The 19,615-nt window shown below is 32.7% G+C and overlaps 1 protein-coding gene across 1 annotated transcript; it reads left to right on the forward strand.

The window, feature by feature from the left end:
• Positions 1 to 3,900: 3,900 nt before the first annotated feature.
• LOC147074875 (LHFPL tetraspan subfamily member 2 protein-like) lies at positions 3,901 to 9,716 on the forward strand. Its single transcript, XM_085943078.1, has 5 exons — positions 3,901 to 4,217; positions 6,979 to 7,097; positions 7,617 to 7,727; positions 8,946 to 9,062; positions 9,525 to 9,716. The coding sequence occupies exons 1-5, from the start codon at positions 4,039 to 4,041 to the stop codon at positions 9,620 to 9,622; spliced, it is 624 nt and encodes a 207-aa protein (XP_085799204.1). The 5' UTR covers positions 3,901 to 4,038; the 3' UTR covers positions 9,623 to 9,716.
• The last annotated feature ends 9,899 nt before the right edge of the window (positions 9,717 to 19,615 follow it).

Consider the following 19,615-nt stretch of genomic DNA (forward strand, 5'->3'; position numbering starts at 1 on the left):
CATACGACACAGCTCGGGCCATGTAAATCAAATCATCCACATTATGGTGAGCGTGGAATTTGTTCAAACGATTCTCGTACTGCAAACAAAAAAGCATCGATAAGATTAAGCAAACGTGATATAGATTTTATACAGAATATTACTTAAAATATTTGCTGTATAATTAATGTATATTACGTGGTCAACAATTTATTGTTTTTACATTTCATTGATTGTTTGACCATTAGATTGGTGAGCAGCACATTGCATAGAAAGCCTTGGGGCATAGATAGCAGAGGTGAAGGGTGAAGGTAGGCTGTTAAGATCTGCCATAAATAGTGCACATTAAACTTTGTCAGTCATGCATATTTTTTTCATTGAAATAAGACAACAATTTACAGATGGTGTTGGGTTAGTTTTTTTAAATTGAATTAAACCCTGCGAAAATAAGTCTTTTACAGGTTAACATCCACATAAACATTTTTGGAATACACTTTTTTTATCCCAAATTGCTCCATGAGATTTAGTCGATCACCCTTGTCATATATACACATATTTCGGACCATGAATTGGATCTACAATATGGCTGCTGCTCTCTATAAAGACGTGCTTGGTGAATTGTGAATCTGTTTTCGATAAATTGATGTGGTGTCTATAACTATTATTCCGCCTGCCTGACCTAGATAAACTGTTTTACAAGTTTCACAATGCAGATAATAAACACCTCTTCTCTGAAATGTATATTGATCTATCTAGTATTAACGATGAAACAAAGACAGGTGACAAAATGACTAAGATGGTTATACATAATTATTATATCTTTAAAAATGAAAGTTTATGTCTTGTATATTAATAAAAAATGGGATGATATAACTGCAAATTAGACTGCTCTAATTAAATCCAAGCTTCGATGTCATCTGGAAATTGATCGGTGACTTTCTTGAGATGTGCACGAGCTACATCTCGTTAAGATTGAAAGGTAGATGTAGCGTATAGGGATCCAAGAATTTTAATTATCTCGTAGTTGTTTGGTTGAGCCTTTATGACATTTTTGAAACATTGGGAGGCCCAGTGAAGGAATAATTGTTGAATACAATAAAACAACTTAATATATTTATACATTGGCTTTGCATGAATTATTTAAATTCTCCCACCATACAGTATTGACAATAATAATTACAACATTATATAGACTACAATATAAATTTCAGTCCTCATACTTGATAAAAAAACTCATCAATAAAGTTGGATGGCAAAATTAAAAAGTGGTCACGATCCTCAGCCATGAGTGAACGACCAAGAAGAAGGATGTATGTGGCAGTAAAGAACTATGGACCGAGAAAAATGGAGGAAGCTAATGGAGGCCTTCATCCAACCGTGGATCGACCCCAGCTGATGATGATGACTTGATAAAAAGCTTATTGTGTGAACAAAACAACTATGTATTGTAAAGCAATTTTCTCAAGTGGTGAATACCAGGTCATATTCAAATTTTGATTCATAGATAGCATAAGGATCTCTTCGAATTTTCGTATTGACACACTATTACTTTTTAATAGTTTAAATTAAATTATAGTGTCTTCAAGATGTTACACAAAATTTAACAATGAAACATTCATTAATCTTCCATACATAACTCGAAACATCTTCAGAAACAAACCTAATTGATAAACACGTTAGAACATTACATGGGAATCAACCCTAGATCTATCGCATGCCAGCTGGGTCAGCTTGAGAAGATCCAAATTTTTTCGAATAAGTATTTTACTGAGGCTGTTCCAAGTTAAATATTTTCAATGAAGACTGTTACATTCTTAAATCACGTGTATTATTTAGAAATATCAACTGTTGAGCTGTGGACCCAATAGGTTGAGCAAACCATCATCTATTTCTTGTAAAAAATATCTGTTATGAGACCTCTTCGTGAGGCAGCCGAGATCCACATCGGATTTTAGGACCAGTACAAACAATATTTTTAACTGTACGCCTATACAAATATGATATAAAATATACATACATTCTCTGAATCCCCTCGATAAAATAATATACATCTGCCCGAGGCCAGTGGGGCAGGACAAATTCAGAAAGCGCAAATTACGTGTCCTGGTCGTGGTCTCTCGTGCAAGTTAGTAACAGCTCTCCGCACGCAACGCCTCGTTCTCTGTGTTGTGGAATGCACGCAGAGCCAGATATTGGACTTGGATTGTAATCCTGAAAACAAATTACAAAACAACTGAATGAATTGAACTGAAAAAAATTTTCACCCTGCTGAATTAAGCGGATAGACAAGGAGATTGAATTATTATTATGATTACTAGATAGATGGAGCAATGAGATCTTTTTAAAATTTACGTAGAAAGAATTTTATTCTTTTCCTCATAAATTTTATACACATATGATATATGAATGTTTTATTTACAGAGATTTAACGGCTCACATGCTCAGCGTAGGTCAAAATGGAGCTTTAGTGGTATATTCAGAGCATAACCCTGGACATTCAAACGTTATAGATAATCTATTTATATAATTTTGAAGCCTTTTTATCCTTTATATTTATTTTAAACATTTGATGACTGCATAAAGTATTTTTATTACATAAAATAGTATTATTTTAAACCTCTCGCTCTAATGTTTTAGAATATAGTCATATTTCGGTACATCCATGTGCAGTGTGTAAATATTTTTTAGATTCATTAATTTTTAAACGCATTTACAAAACCATTGGTAAAATTAATGTTTTAACATAAATAGTGACATATTTACGATAAAAAATTATGTTTAATAATCTTTGTGATCCCTAATTTAACAAAAATTAGGCATTTTATTATTAAAAAATTGGCACGATTAACACATTTGAAGATAATTCTAAAGATACTAATTATAAGCTATGTCTTTGACCATTCAAATGTGATAAACATTATCACCGGCCTTCTTCGCGCTTAGGCGGGGATGGCAGACCGTGGTAATGTCATGGCCAAAAAAGCGGGTATGGGGGACAGAAACGCACGGTGTATGCTGTTGTTGCTGGTTTATTATAAGTTCTAAGTCAAGCAATTAAGAAAGTCAATGATGCTGGCTTGGCTGGATCGAGGGTGATGCACGAATACTCCAAAATTGCGGACGCGGCGGTATGGCGCTCTGTACTGTGGTATGCAAGAGAGATGTTGGCTGTACGGGGTCCGAGGCGAGAGAGTCAGGGCTTGCGGCTTGGCGTGCTGCCGACGCGGTATTTTTGGTTGGAGATGCTGTGGCTTAGGATGCTGGCGACGCGGTCTTTATGGCTGGAGATGCTGTGGCGTGACTTAACGATGCACAAACAAACGCACCAAAAAAAGTTGGAGTTTTAACATTGGGTGATCCAGGTAAATGGACTTTCACTTTGGAATATATGCATGAGTGGCCGACAATATTGCCAACCGTACTATAATTATAGTATTTGTACTATAATTTTAGACCGCGTACTATGTACGACATAAAACAGGTATAGTACGCCCAAAATAATATAATTTTGAATATCGGGAAAAATATGTAAAAAGTACTAAAATTTCGATATTTCCGTTCGACAAATTGGTGCAAAGTACTATAATTTCGCAATATAAGAAGATTTGGAGAGCATTGAAAAAAAAATGCTCGAAAAACGTAAAAAAATCCCTTGACTTTGGTTTAAAATGATTTTTTTTGAATTCGTCGGTAAGCATTTTTAGTCGGAAAAGGTACCTAAATAAAAAGGGGTCTCGGAGTTTCTCAAATTCTCGGTTATTTTTTTCTAAGAAACAAAAAACCTATACATTTTCAACAGATGACACCGCGTACTATATTTTTTCCTCAAATACTTTAATTTTGGAGGCTCACTATAATTCTACTTTGAAAATATGGCAACACTGGTGGCCGATCTATAAAAATATATTAGTCTATGGTCTGTCTCCTGAAAAAGTTTCAAGTTTTTGAAGTTTGAAGTTAGGTTAGAATCAAAGAAATTGGGCGGTTGAGATTGGAATCTCTCGTTGGATTAGTATAATATTACCATCTATTAATAAGAATTGCAGCATAATTTAAAAAATGTGCATCGTAATAGTAGCCTGCAGAAATTTAGTATTATCTATAGGCAATGTCGCGGCCATAATCTGTTTACTATATTCGATATTGTCTCCGAAATGGCTGATTGGACCAACTCCACCAGAAGTTACTTCGAATGTCACCGAATTATACAATATATCGACTATGGGACTTTGGAACAGGTTCGTGGAGTACGAAATATATTAAATCGTTTAGAAGTTTTACATGAATTGTCAGAGCAATTATTAATCATGAACTGTCGGTAAACTATCGGATTTTTGTTGGTATGTAACAGTGTTGCCATCTTTTCAAAGTGGAATTATAGTACAAAGCCTCCAAAAGTATAGTATTTGGGGAAAAAATATAGTACGCGTTGTCATCTGTTGAAAATGTATAGGTTTTTTGTTTCTCAGGAAAAAATAACGGAGAATTTGAGAAACTCCGAGACCCCTTTTTATTAACCTCTTCCGACCAAAATCCTTACTGAAGAATTCAAAAAATTTCATTTAAAACCAGTCAAGGGATTTTTTTTACGTTTTTCGAGAATTTTTTTTCCAAGCTCTCCAAATCTTCTTATATTGCAAAATAATAGTATTTATCGAACGAAAATATCGAAATTTTTATACTTTTTACAAATTTTTCCGATATTCAAAATTATAGTATTTTTGGCGTACTATACCTATTTTATATCGTACATAGTACGCGGACCAAAATTATAGTACAAATACTATAATTATAGTACGGTTGGCAACACTGGTATGTAAGTAAGTAATATTTGATTAAATTTTATTTAAATTAGTTATTCGACAACTTGAACCCACAATTATTGAAGGGGTTATCGCAAGACAATGATATGCCACATAATTATGAATTTGTTGATTTTGAATTAAGGCAAAGTCTTCACTGAGCCTTTTTTAAAGAGGCACCTAGCGGAAAAATACGAAGCTTGCAATTTGAGACATTTTTTTGATAATTTACAATTTCAACTATATTATTGAATAAATATGTATCTGAAAACATTAAAAATAAAATTATTTTTTTTTTTAAGTTAAAGACAAACTTACAATTGTAAAAAATGTAATAAAATGTGAATCTGTTGTATCGGACCGCACCCTATTATTACTTATATTTTATGGTCATATTTATTATTAAAATTTAGTTTATTAAGTTTTCTAAGCATCACCTAAGCGATTTTTGAATAATTCATAGTTTTAATATTTTTTATATCTATTTTAAAAAACATCGATTTTTATAAAAAATATAAATGTGTATAACTTGAAATCCTTTTTATTTCAATCAAATCAAATCAATTATTTTTATAAATATAAATAAAATATTTATATTAATATAAATAAAAAGGATTTCAAGTTACACACATTTATATTTTTTATAAAATTCGATGTTTTTTAAAATAGATATAAAAAAATATTAAAACTATGAATTAAATCAAAAATCGCTTAGGTGATGCTTAGAAAACTTAATAAACTAAATTTTAATAATAAATATGACCATAAAATATAAGTAATAATAGGGTGCAGTCCGATACAACAAATGCACATTTTATTACATTTTTTCCAATTGTAAGTTTGTCTTTAACTTAAAATAAAAAATATTTTTCTTTTTAATGTTTTCAGATACATATTTATTCATTAATACAGTTGAAATTGTAAATTATCAAAAAAATGTCTCAAATTGCAAGCTTCGTATTTTTCCGCTAGGTGCCTCTTTAAAAAAGGCTCAGTGAAGACTTTGCCTTAAGGGGGAGAGGCACGCCAGCAGAGAACCTAGCGGAAAAATTCGAAGCTTGCAATTTGAGATTTTTTTTTTGATAATTTACTATTTCAACTGTATTAAATAATTAATATGTATCTGAAAACATTAAAAAGATTTCTTTTTTTTTTAATTTAAAGATAAACTTACAATTGTAAAAAAATGTAATAAAATTTGAATTCGTTGCAGGGTCACATCTTATTATTACATTATATTTTTAAAATTTAGTTTATTAAGTTTTCAATTTTTCGTTGTTTAGATTTTTGACTAATTCATCGTTTTAATATTTTTATATTTATTTTAAAAAACATCGATTTTTATAAAAATATAAATGTGAACTTGAATTTTTTTTTTATTGGCTGGTCGATCTCTCACACCGGGCCCCCCGTAAGCCCAGGCTAGAGGGCTGTCAGCCCCCTCCCCCTTGTGGGAGCCATGACCTATCTATATGCTTGACGTCATAAACATCAGTTTACATGAAGTTTACGCCTTTCAATATGAAGTAGATTCTTTATTATTTATTTTTATTTTAGTTTTACTTATTTTACTTCTACTTTGTAGAAGATCTTTAAATGTGTTGCAGTGTATAAAACCTTTCCAAATGGTCGCGGAACACCTATTCAGGTACGGCGGAACATAGTTTGGGAAACCCTGCCCTATGTGACAGCTGGAAATATCGATTTGTAATAGCATTTTAAAACTGATATTTTTATTAGCAGTGTAGGTATCCATATAATATGAATAGTGTAGGAATATAATATATTATGTTTTCTGAAAATAGAATGGCTTGTAATGAATGAAACTGAAATCAAGTAGGTACATCATACGTTTGAAAAATTAATCTTCACATTCTCTTATTATACTTATCACGTTTCTTGTGTAAATAAGCACTGTGAAGGAAGGAATATATGAATGACAATAACTGAAAATACATTATATTTAGCAATATGTAACTCATTTAAATAATTTTTGAATGTTTGACAATCAAATCTGCGTGACATGATGAAACTAGATTTGTTACAACTTTTAAGAAGATACATGCAGCCGTTACTTTGCAATTGCATTTTGAATCTTTGAGACGCTCTCCTGTAAAATGTCATGTTTAGGGAGTGTCGATAGAAATAAAAAATGACATGTCAGAAGTCTTTACCAAACATGTTTGTCTGTTTGCAGGTGTATCCAAGTCAACAACACGGATGTGTGTGGTCCGTTCTCCAAGGATGACTTCTCTGCAAACAATGATGATTACTTCCCATACATTTGGAAGGTGTCTTCTTGTTTAATGTTTTTTGGTATGTGTATAGTATTAAATTAAATTTATATTTTTTGAGTTATTAATATTTGTATTGTTGGAAGCACTCCGTATTATCTCCACAAGTATTAGCTCCGGGACCTAATACTTGCTCCACCTCCGCTCCGGGTTAAGGTTTTTATACATTTTATATGTATATAAAAAATAAGTACCTAGTTTTGAAAGAAGGTTTATTATTCGTCCTTTTCATTATTAAGCTTATTAAACAAAATTCTCCGACAGCAAATTGTCTTTCACTATCTGCCTCTTTTGTCAAAAAAGTGAGGTTATTTATCACTCGGTTGTGTTGCCGTATTTCAAATAATTTCAGTGTTGCAAAGTGAGAAATATACTATTTTCATTGGATTTTGGGATGAAAATTTAATAATAAAAAAAATCATCCGGAGCAGTACAAATTTTCGATGCTCCGGCTTGGCTCTGCTCTGGGTAAAACACCATTGCTCCACTGCTCGACCACAAAAGCAAAGCCTTAAAATACACGTTTTATTTCATTCAACAGGTGTCTCGATTCTCTTCGTATCAATGTTGATATTGGTGATAGACTGGTGCGCCAGGGCTGCAATGCGAAAAGTCCGTTACGGCATTGTCGGATTCATTCATACAGTATCAGGTAATCTCTCAGCATATTTTGAAATACCGACCGGTGACTGAGTTGAGTAAATCAACAAAAAATCAAGTCAAATATGCGATTGTAAATTTTACATAATTTTTACTTTCTGTGATTAATGTAAATGAAGTATTTTTCTCAAATGTTTCCATAACACTTATCACACTAAGAAACAAGTATGATATTTCATCAAGTTTATTAATGTTATTACTGTTTTAAACATTTAAGTTAGGCAAAAACATTCAAATTAAATGTGTTATTACAATAATGACATTTTGTACAGCCATGGATTCCCATGGGTTGTAATCCCATTTTGGAAATAAAATTATTGATTAATTTTATAAAACGCAAATTTTTTATTACTTATTCCGCTTTTATTATTTAATAAATCTGGACCGGTTTCGTCCGCCTCAGAGGGACATTTTCTAGTTATTTTACATTTTAGTTGAAAATATCCCTCTGAGGCGGACTAAAGTATTCCACTTTTATTAAATAATAAAAGTGGAATAAGTACTAAAAAGACTGCGTTTTATTAAATTAATCAATAATAAAATGCAGTTCCACCATGAATTGGCAGTTAACACAATAAAAAAAAATGAAAATAAAATGCTTAGAATATTTGATACAAAACGGCTTCATGATTGAATCTTATTTCACACATAATTAATTATATTGTATGTTGTGAAAACCACCCCATTATCATTTAATGATTCATTATTCAATTATGTCACCCTTAGCCCGCTTGCACATCTAAACTCACCTCGTCGGCCGCACAGCCATAAACAAACCTACGACCGATGATGCATTTGAAGACCGCACACATAGGCGCCTAGCGATAGTCGTACGTAACGTCTCAAAACATGGTTATGTATGGGATGCGGCAACCAGTGAGCTTTGACGTCTATACAGGAATGACCAATTCGTAGCGTGTACGTATATGTAACCGCAATACTAGCGGCTTCGACTCGCAGCACGAGACACATGCGATTTGTTGCTAGCAACACTAGATGTTTTTTCAATCTAAAATGTCGCTTTCCACCAGTGTCTGGAGCTCCATTTGGCAACGTGTGTTTTGTGAAGAACGATGATGTATTCGACATTTTGCAGACTAGACCAGTTTAGATGTGCGAGCTGATTAAATTGTTTTATCCCCAATACCTCAAGTATATTATTAATTAGTTGCCATCTATCCATTGTGTATCTTTTATCGTTTTATCGTAGGATTGAGTTTGATTGTTGGATTGATTCTTTATCTCGGGGACTTCTCCAATACGAGGGCGAAAGATCTTTGTGGTCCAGATGTCAAGAACGTCTTCTCCATGGCTAATTGCACTCTGGGTAAGTCTTGTGATTGCATATATGTAAAAATTGATGAATATTATACGTTATTATAATGGATATTTTTTTATTCAATACTGAATATTCAATATATTATGCATGAGAATGTAGCATTTATTGAAATCTGCGCTTGAAATGGACAGGAATCCACCGGTTGCGCTCTGGTTCGGGAATTATGAAAAAAAACTTTTGTGTCTGTTACATGGTAGTAAAATTTTCTAACCGCCCACCGGTTCCACAGTAATGGTGATTTATAAAGTAGGGAAGTAACTTTACTTTATAAAATTTATAAAGCAGAGTTACAGCAAGTTAAAGCATATAACAATAATTACTTTATGTCAAGACTTTCACTAAGTTTGTTATGTATTTTAATTATTAACATTTATTATACTTTCTTTGTTAGTAAAATGTCAGTGTATTGTCAGACGATGAAGTATCACTAATAAATGCGGCATCTTCCAGGTTGGATGGCAGGTGTTGGTATCATTGGAACAGTTTTGGTGATTGGGATGATCTTCGTCAATGTTAGGGTGGAATGTCAATCCAAGGGAAGATTTTAGAGGTGTCTCGCCACTTGACCACACAAAGGACTCGTCTGTCTATCCTGATAGTAGACATTTCCGGAAGTAAACAGATTGGATCACATCCAGAAGCAAATTGTTTCTATGTACATTAATACTGCTAAATGTTACTATATGTATATGTTACGCCAAATGTGCGAAATTGACTATTACATGAAATGGGCTAAATTTTGGCTAATTCATGTAATAGTCAAGCCTGTTGCCTTATTCATGAATTAGGTAAATTTTCTGCCTAGTACATGTACTTGTCAACATGACAGTAGAAAAAGTAAATTTAATACGGATGATTTTTATTAGTTATAATTGGACATAATATAATATTATTAGGTTAGGTTGGGTTAGGTTAGGTTAGGTTTTGAAATTCTGAATTATTCAACTGAATGTCCATTTTGAGGTTAGCTAACAAGTGTCAACAAACTATCAAAAACATACAATCGACCATTGCACGATCGATACCCAAGCACGAATCAAATCGCGAAAATACTTTTTAATAAAATTCATCCGTTATCATATTATAGTTCTAGTTTTTTTGCGCATAGTAAATGGATATGAACGTCATTGTAGTTAGTTATTGATTGGTATATTTTTATATTATAATCAATGACATTATTTGACACATTTGGTTAGTTTGATTAGTTGCAAAAAATACCACCGGAGCGCAACCACCTATTTTGACCATAGATAATATACGTACTTTTTGACCAATCCACGAGCATTTCACACATTTAGTTTAGTTGCAAAAAATACCACCGTAGCGCTACTATCTAATTTGTCCAATGCATGAACAAGGCAGAAAAATTACTGCGGAATTCATGCACTCACCAGATATTTTGTCTAATTCATGAATAACGCAACGGGCTTGCATTTTTCATGATTTAGGCAAAATTTAGCCCATTTCATGTAATAGTCAATTTCGCACATTCGGCGTAACATATATATCGATACCATATTTTAATAGGAAAACAACTCAAAAAACCTTGTTACAAGATAATGGAGTTTGAATTTTTTGCAGATATTCTCATTTTAATTTTAAAGCGTCGATTTTGAGGAAAATGTATGTTTTTATAATTTATTTTAGTGGAATTGAGCAATACACAATGAAATTTTACAATTTAATAAGGAATTTACGCAAAAATTCCAGTATATAACTGAATTAATGATTAATCTCAGATAGCGTGTTTCAATTTTATGACACATTGAAGAAATTTTTGACTCTTTTTTTGCTAAATTGTAAGAAGACCTTTCTACATGGAATAGCATTATTAACTCAAACCCGTGAAATTTGTGAATTGTTTCCTTATTAAAATGGGGTATCGAATGCAGGGCCGTGTCAACGGGTGGCTGCCGTCTGGGTGCTAGCGAAAAATTCCCCCCCCCCGCAAATAAAACAAGGTAATTTTTTAACGGAAATAGAAAAATAATTTAAATACCATCTTCATCAAAATACTTTGAACAAAATTTGGTGTACTACTTAGCTTTCTAAATTATAATGTATAAGTAGTAGAGATTTAAAATAACCAAATTGACAAAATTTTATTTTAAAAATATCTAATGAGGTAAAAGATAATTGTGCCACAGGTGACTATTTTTACTTTCCGTGAGACAAACTTATGGAACAAGTTGCTTTTCTTCATATGTAGTACCTACCTATATGGTTGAGTTAATTGTTTGAAGCCCTGTCAAACAAAAAAATATATGTTTGAAGAACAACTGATATATTGTTCCAAATCGGAAACAGTGGAACCCCGGTCTACCGTTCTCGCATAAACCGTTTTCCCGCACGGATCATTCATTTTTGAAAGTCCCGCCAAACACCCATAAGAACAATGTTAAATAATTCCGCATTAACCGTTCCCCAATTTATTGTTTTCCTCGGTCTATCGTCTAAATATTATGGTCCCTTCACAAATTTAATATTATCACGATTGACCGTTTTTGTTGAATATATTTCATTTCGCTTTCGTAGAATTGTTTATGATACATACAGACATTTCAGTCGCGCCGGTTTGTTTGCACAAGTCGGTCGGCGTTCAGGCTTGCCTCGCATCTCGTATCATGAATTTTTATAAGTCCCAACTAAAATGCCCCCCATGAAGAAAACTAGAACTCTAGCTGAGAAACTGAAAATAATTCAAGACGTCGAAAAAAATCCAGGAGAAAAACGAGTTTTTTTTATATATCCCGCATTTATCGTTTTTTAGTGTCCCTTCAAAACCGTAGAATCGGGGTTTCACTGTATTATGTTAAACGCCTAAATATTTTACTCTTCGATTTTACACGTTTTCGTTGCCTTCCTTTAGCAGTAGGCAACGTACAGATGTATTTCATAAAATATAATATAATCGTATGAATCAGTTTATATAATTGAATAAAATATATTTTTACTGAAATCATTTAAAAATCTGTTTTTCGGACTTCTGCCGCTCCCCGATTGCTGCCACCCGGGTATTTCGCACCTCCAACACCCCCACTTGTCGATATACTCTAACAAATTATCTGCATTGAATCTCGTATCGTCTATAAAAGGCACTATATTTATTATATTTTTAATTGAGCCCCCTCGCACATACAAATTTGAGGCGACAACAACTAGTTAATATATTTGATTACCATTCATTAGGCATAATTTGTAATGTAATGTACTGACAAACACAGTCAACAAAAATCTGTTGCTTGGCGCTTGAAACTAAATTGAAAGATGCAATACAAGATTGTCAATACTTGTCAATAGTTGCCGCCGCCTACCTATCAAAAAGATAAACATCTGCGACCATGGCAACCACATCTTGATGTAGGCCCCCAGGCTAGGATCATTGGCAGGCCCATCTACCAATCGCTAAGGGCAGTGTGATGCTCTAGTTTCCCAAATTATACACGGAAATTATCATTTCAATGCAATATCAACGCACAATCACATATTTAAAATATTCACTGACCTTGAAGTAAAGTTTTTTACTAAAAGAATAAATTTGTGACGTGTGTTAATCTCACTTAGCTGGTCGACACACCACGCCGGGCCCCCAGGTTAGAGCCCAGTCAGCCCCCACCTTGTGGGGGCCATGTCTGCGACATTCCATAATCTGAAAGACATACAAACCGAGCTAGTCGACCCCAATTATTCAGTTCTGTCACAGGGAGGCAGAAAGACTCATCCCGCTGGTTCTAGTCAATATAGGGATAATGTCCTAACGTAAAAAAGTTTACAACCAACCCACGATGGCCACGCGGCTTAAGTGTCGTGGGTCCCAAGTTTGAATCCTGGATCTGGCAAGTACACATATTGTTTTTCAATTTGTGTATGAGTATGGACCTAATAGGTTGAGCAAGTGGCTGACATCCATTTGTTGTAAAAAAACTAAATCTGTTAATACAAACCTCCACTCTGTGGAGGCCCATATGATCTTATTAGGATCGGACATGGTAAAAAATATAAATTCGGGTGGAATTTTATATTAGAAGTTGAGTAATGATCTTTCAACAATTGAAACACATCGGTAAATTGACAGAACCCAAAAATTTCTGATTATTTCTAATTGTTTTATGTTTATACAAAATTAACAATGCTTCTTTGTTTGACATATTTTTGTTCAATGACGTTTCGATTGTTTGACTTTTCGGCAGTATGGTATAAATCGCGTCTGGCTGTGATTGGAATAGGATTTTTTCAGAAGAATCGATTCATATTGAGTTGTTCTCGTCTCAAATGTCAGTGTGGAAAGGGGGGCCTTAGAATCTAAAGATGTAGTACCAAGAAAGACAATGATATTTACAAAACTTACTGAAAATTTTATGGTACACGTCTTATTTCTTGATCTGATCCTATATTTATTTAATTTAGATTTCATATTATTTTTTATTCCAATCCATTTCCATGTGAATCATAGATTTTTCATTCAAAAATTGTGTTCATACTGGATTTCTTTTCAATAAAACTGACCTGACATGTAGAAATTAAGATTTTATATTATAATATAATATATTGGTAGTTAGACAGTTACATTGATTGACTTTTGTTAATATGTAATATTGTGAATACTTTTATTTTAAGAGATTTTGCTGTCTAAAAGAAATTAACATTTTTTTCTTCCTGGTACTATAGTACTTAAATAATTTGTATGTAAACTAATGGTACGTTTACATTTGACACTAATATCGTCATATTTATGTATGACACCATATTCACTTAAGTGTAAACAGTAAGTATATTTGTATCTGCCACTTATTTTGCGTGTGTCGACTCTCACCTGCCACTTATTCAATCTACTTATATACGCAAATGTAAACACCGCGTATTCGACAAGTTCGAACGTGGAGCGATATATCACCGAAGTTGGACCACCGTCTACTTTTATGTCAAGTACCTGACACATTATTCGTAGTTTGACAAGTACCTAGTGAATTGCATATCGTCATTGAAACTAGAAAAGTGTGTAACTCCAAAAACACTACTTTACAGGAGAGACAAAAAACATTATGGTTTCCTATACAAATATATGGCTTTGGAGTTAAATCATCCATGATTTAACAATGTTACAATTTTTCTGGAATTACAAAATTTGCAAGATGGATAGATATTATCAACGGCCATTAGATGGCATTCAAAGTCAATTTTCGATTAAAACGGAGTTACACAATTTTCTAGTTTCAACGACGATATGTATATTTCTAAAACAACGGACAATCAATTATCATAGGTACACCATGAATGTATGCCCAACGTTTACGTTAATAAATGTACTGCAGCGATCTGTCAAAAATCATAGACAATGAGAAATAAATCGGATGTGCCGTGTTCTATGGATTTTGTTCGAAAATAAAATATCGCTTGTTCTCGGCACATACGATTAATTCTGATGCACTCTGTGAAGAAAAAATGAGCTTCAAATGGTATTACCTAATTCATTTTGACCCATACCTGCACTCGTATTAGGTACGATAATATTATATTGAATATGCAATGACGATCAAGTGCTAGATATCGCAATGTTACTGTTAATCGTTCTTCTACGCATTTCTGAATTGTGTCTTGTTTTTTGGCAAAAGGTCCAATCTTGCAAACTAAAGTTCACAAATTGAGTTGGATCTTCGATTTTAAACTCTGACATTAAACGGAAGGCACCTAGTTCTTCTCGTCGCTGAATCCATTCCCGCATCCATCTAGACCATTTTTTCCTCCTTTTTGTTGCCAAAAGACTTATAGAAAGATAGAAAATAATAACACTCGCTGCTTTCTTTTTTAACATTCCCATATTGACAACTGACATAACGTTTTTGAGAAGTATACGAAATAAGTGTCCGAATAAGTTACAATACCATATGTAAACACCGCATATATTTATTCCAAATGTTGCCATTGAATAAAGTGTCGAGACTTTATTTCAACGAGAAGTATACGAGCATTTTATGTCAGATCCATGCAGGTGTAAACAGTAAGTGAATTTTTATGTCAGACACATAAAATAAGTATAACGGTATAAGTGTCAGATGTAAACGTACCATAAGTCTTTGTTGTATGTATACTATACTATGGGCATACGAAAAAATATCTAAATTCTTGTTAATTACTAGGAACTGTACGCTGCCATCTATAATTTAGGAACGTGTTTCATGTAAAACAAAAAAGATAGTCCGAAATCCTTACATAGCGTTTTTACCTAAAACCCCCATCATTTGTTTACCATTACCAAGGAAATGTCTTGCGTATGTAAGGGTATTATTTTCACAATCACTGCCAACCTTTTAATTACCACATTTAAATAACATGTTAATTATATCTAATGGCCAACGACTCCAAACGCGCCAATCGCGGTGTTAGCACTAAATGAGTTTTAATGTCATCCAAATGACCAGAATGTTTTTATTCCACGCTTTGCAAACAGCTCCCCATTATTGGAAGTAACCACCACAATATATAATTTTTGTAAGTATAATTTAATTAATAACTATTTTTGTCGGTGCGTAATGCGAATTATAGGAATCCTGTTTTCGTTTGTTTTGATATTGACTTTATTACTATTTTTTTTAAATTGGAACTGTGCCTTACATATAACCTGTAAATGTATCACCATACCGTTATGATTTTATGAACATCTAATCATATCCACATTAATTTACTCTCACTTGCCCTAGTGTTACTATATAAAAAACGATCTCCTTACCTACATTATATATTTTTTATACATAGCAACTTTTACAAAACTATGTGTATTGTGTGTAAACTTGTAATGAGTGTATGTTTGTCATAATTTGTATACCTAATCTAATATGCAATGTTTCTTTTCTTAATGTTTCTAATAAAAATAATAATTATAAAATTGTTGTTTCCCTTATTATTCTACTAAATAAGATACAGTGTGACTTCTACGTTTTGGCTGACATGTCATTGCGGCTTTTAGGGAAACTATTGATTTCAAGTAGATAGAGGACCGGACCGTTGGGAGAAAGCATTGTCCATAGATATTGAAGCAATCCAAGGAGTCGGGGTCGTATGCCTCTAGTTTTTGTTATACGCAATTGGACTGATGCTGCGCAAAAGACATAGTAAATGGGTTACAGGTAGTTTGCACTGGGACCATATCTTTCATAAAAATATGAGCTTTTATACAAAAGAAAAACAATATTCCATCACCTTAGTATGAAATGGAATTTTGGATAGTGAAATGATAGTCGTACTACGGTGTAGCTGTAGCCAATACTATGAGCAAACATGTGTGATTTCACGCGGAACTCAAGCATGAAATCACGCATGTATGACAAGGGGTAATTCAGTATTTCCCGCTGCATGAGAAAACACGCTTGAGGTACAACGTGAAAACTGCCCAAGTGGTCTTAGCCTTACATATGCAAATCGATTGCTCACGTTTTCAGATGGTGCCACTATACTGCACTGGATGTTACAAATTAATATAAATAAATATATTTCGTCTAATGCTTCTTAAACGTATTGAAATAAAAATTATTTAAAATAAAATTTAAATATTTATTTACAATATACATAGTATTAATAATTATTATAACATGTTATGTTACAATATAGACATTTTATTTAATAAAATAAACATATTTTTATGCGATAACAATAATAACCGTAGACATTGCTTCGGCAACAAAAGAACAGAAGTATACAACAGTAACACTTAACCACATAAAAAAAATCCATCGAGTCTAATTGAGGTGCTGCAGATTGAACAGATACAAGTGCACTAATGATCAAATTGAGTAAATCTAGTAAAACTTAAATATGCGATTATAAATTCTACATGACGGTTTTCAACATTCTGTAAAATATGAAGTCTTGTTCCAAAATTATCATTTATTACTATTTCACGAAAAAATATTGATATCTCTATATATTTTTAGTAATTGCAGGAGGATGAGTCAAACCAAGATATTCATATATTATTATATTATACGGTTGTTATGAAAATAATAACATTTTATGTCCATGTATACCCATTGTTACGAATAAAATACTTATTTCTTTTTATTCAATCGTTTTAGCTTGTTTAATACTCAGCACCTCAATTCATTCAATCGGCTGTATTAATAAAAAATTCTAAAGGAAATGCTCCAATCCATATTACTAAACGTTATTTGCGGTGAAATACAGTGAATAGGTAATAATTATTGGAATAAGTGTATCAATCTGTCCAAGTGTGTTTGTCTGGGTACGCTGTTCCATTGTTTATTAGACGCAGGCAATAGATGAGAAATAGTTCAAGACACAAATGTTAAATAAATTTTTTAATGGGTAAAGAATAACTTTAAACAATATCTATTAATTGATAAATTAAATTATATAATTACTTAAATGATCGGTAAGATTTCAATGATAATAATAAGAATATTGAACTAACGTGAACAGGTGGTATGCTAAAAAATCTAAAGGGCAGATAGATAGCTAAAAAATCGAGAGCTCAATAGCGTCAAGGTGGGGAGGCCTGCATCCGGCAATGAATGGGCAGGTGGCTGAAGAAAAATGCAGCATTTTTTACCATATAAACATGAGTACAAAAATGGACTCCTATACTTTCACTACATGGTAAGGTAGGTCGCTATATTGAAAGAAAAAGTATCGAATTGAAAAATAATAAACAATATGATATAATACTAAATTCACATAAACATGTGGCATGACTGTTTAGTAAAATTTAAGGCTTAAAACATTTGGTACAAAAAGTTTTGAAAATAGCATTGGTCTAATCACACCCCATTTCATGGTACATATTTTTATGAATTAAAAAAATATTTTGTGTTAATGATTACAATGTGGGGGTTGATGTTTTTCACACACTGACTCAAAACGACTGTCAAATTACATATTAACTTCAAAACAGTGTACATATTTATTGGTGAACAACAAAGAATGAATATTAACAAAACACTTTTTCACATTTTTATGCTTGAGCCATCTGAGGCAAAAATCTTGAAAAAATTTCGAAAATATTCTAATGCATTGTAATTATTGTCGATCGGCATTTACATTTTGGCGAAATCGAGATTTTAATGAAAAAACAATATGTATCTACAGTAAAAACAAAACAATTATTCGGTTGGTCGATGGTGTGCGTGCGGATATTTAGCCCTACTAGTGGTACTAATTACCTGGCAGGCGATGTGCCCGAAGCGCTGACAACAGTATACGTATTCGTACGCATACAATCCACGAACCGAATCATTGTTTTGTTTTTACTGTACCTCACTAGCTTTGTGTAAAAACGGCGAATTTGTATCCCACAGGAAAGTACTTGAAAACAATAATCGTAAGGATGAATATCCACTTAGTATTACGAATAAAAGCGAATGTGACATATTAGGTCTTTTAAAATATTATATTATAATGCATATTTATACGGACAGTATTCTTTCTACGCTCATTATAAACTTGTTAAGACATTTTATAATCATTCACAGGTAATTAATAAATAAATGTCAAAAGTTAAAAATCCTGTAAAATAGCATTTTTGTTAATTCGCCCTTTTTACAAAACACCGACAATATTATTCCAACTTGGGGAAAAGTATTGTTAACAGTATCGTATTGGAAGGAAAGTATCAATAGTTTTTTGACAGCCCTAGTGTTGTAGGTCATTTCGCCGTCATAGATAAGTATCCAAACGACCACAAGTCACTGGACATATCAATGATTTTTTTCAATAAACAGAATGGGTGACTACGTATCATAGTACCTTATTTTATGGTTGAGATACACTCCCGGGAAGCTAACTGTAGAGTCTATGCCGTACAATTAATAATTTATTTCTAAACAATTTCCATTGGATCGGTTACAATTTAAATTAAAAACTCTCAAGTTTTCAATGGAAGTTGTTTATTTGTTACAAAAATAAATGCGTTGTTCAGTTGTTCATTGGGATCAATAATTTGAAGTAAGATATTCATTCGAAATGACAAATTCTTCGAGGTTATCTGCCAGTCATTTTTTTTTACGAGAACTGAATGTTAGCCACATACTCAATCTATTGGGTCCATGCTCTGCGTTACAGATATTGATAAACAATGTGAATTTGCCAGGCCTAGGATTCCAATCCGAAATCTACGACATCATAATCGGATACATTACCAGTCGTCCATCACGCTTTGCTATATAGTTCTTGTCATGTTTTTTATCAAATTTTGTTCTGAATCCGATCCAAATATTTTCATCTTAGAGCATGTACAAAGTTTTTTTGGCTGTAATCAAAATGGCGCCATAAATAAAAAAAATGTTTGCGATGTCTCGATTTTTTCGTTTCTCGGGAATTGAGAATTCAACAATATTTATTTTCTCAAGAATTCGAGATTGGTTTCTCGAGAAATATCTTTATTTCTTTTTTAACTCATCCGGCTAAAATTTTCTGCTGTTTGAAATGAAATATGAGATTTTTTTTAGCTTTTAAAAAATATCACTGGTGAATTTACAGGATTGATACCGTTTTGGTTGGTTGAAAGTCAAGGGGTTTTTTTTTTAGTTTTT

The sequence above is a fragment of the Rhyacophila brunnea genome, unplaced genomic scaffold, assembly GCF_057557595.1.
Source record: "Rhyacophila brunnea isolate RB1 unplaced genomic scaffold, BYU_Rbru_1.0 scaffold_15, whole genome shotgun sequence".
NCBI lineage: Eukaryota > Metazoa > Arthropoda > Insecta > Trichoptera > Rhyacophilidae > Rhyacophila > Rhyacophila brunnea.

Bases quoted from the DNA above. Each gene is read 5' to 3' on its own strand.
- LOC147074875 (XM_085943078.1), top strand. From the start codon at position 4,039: ATGTGCATCGTAATAGTAGCCTGCAGAAATTTAGTATTATCTATAGGC. The intron at 4,218-6,978 runs GTTCGTGGAGTA...GTCTGTTTGCAG, and splicing joins ACTATGGGACTTTGGAACAG to GTGTATCCAAGTCAACAACA. The intron at 7,098-7,616 runs GTATGTGTATAG...TTCATTCAACAG, and splicing joins TTCTTGTTTAATGTTTTTTG to GTGTCTCGATTCTCTTCGTA.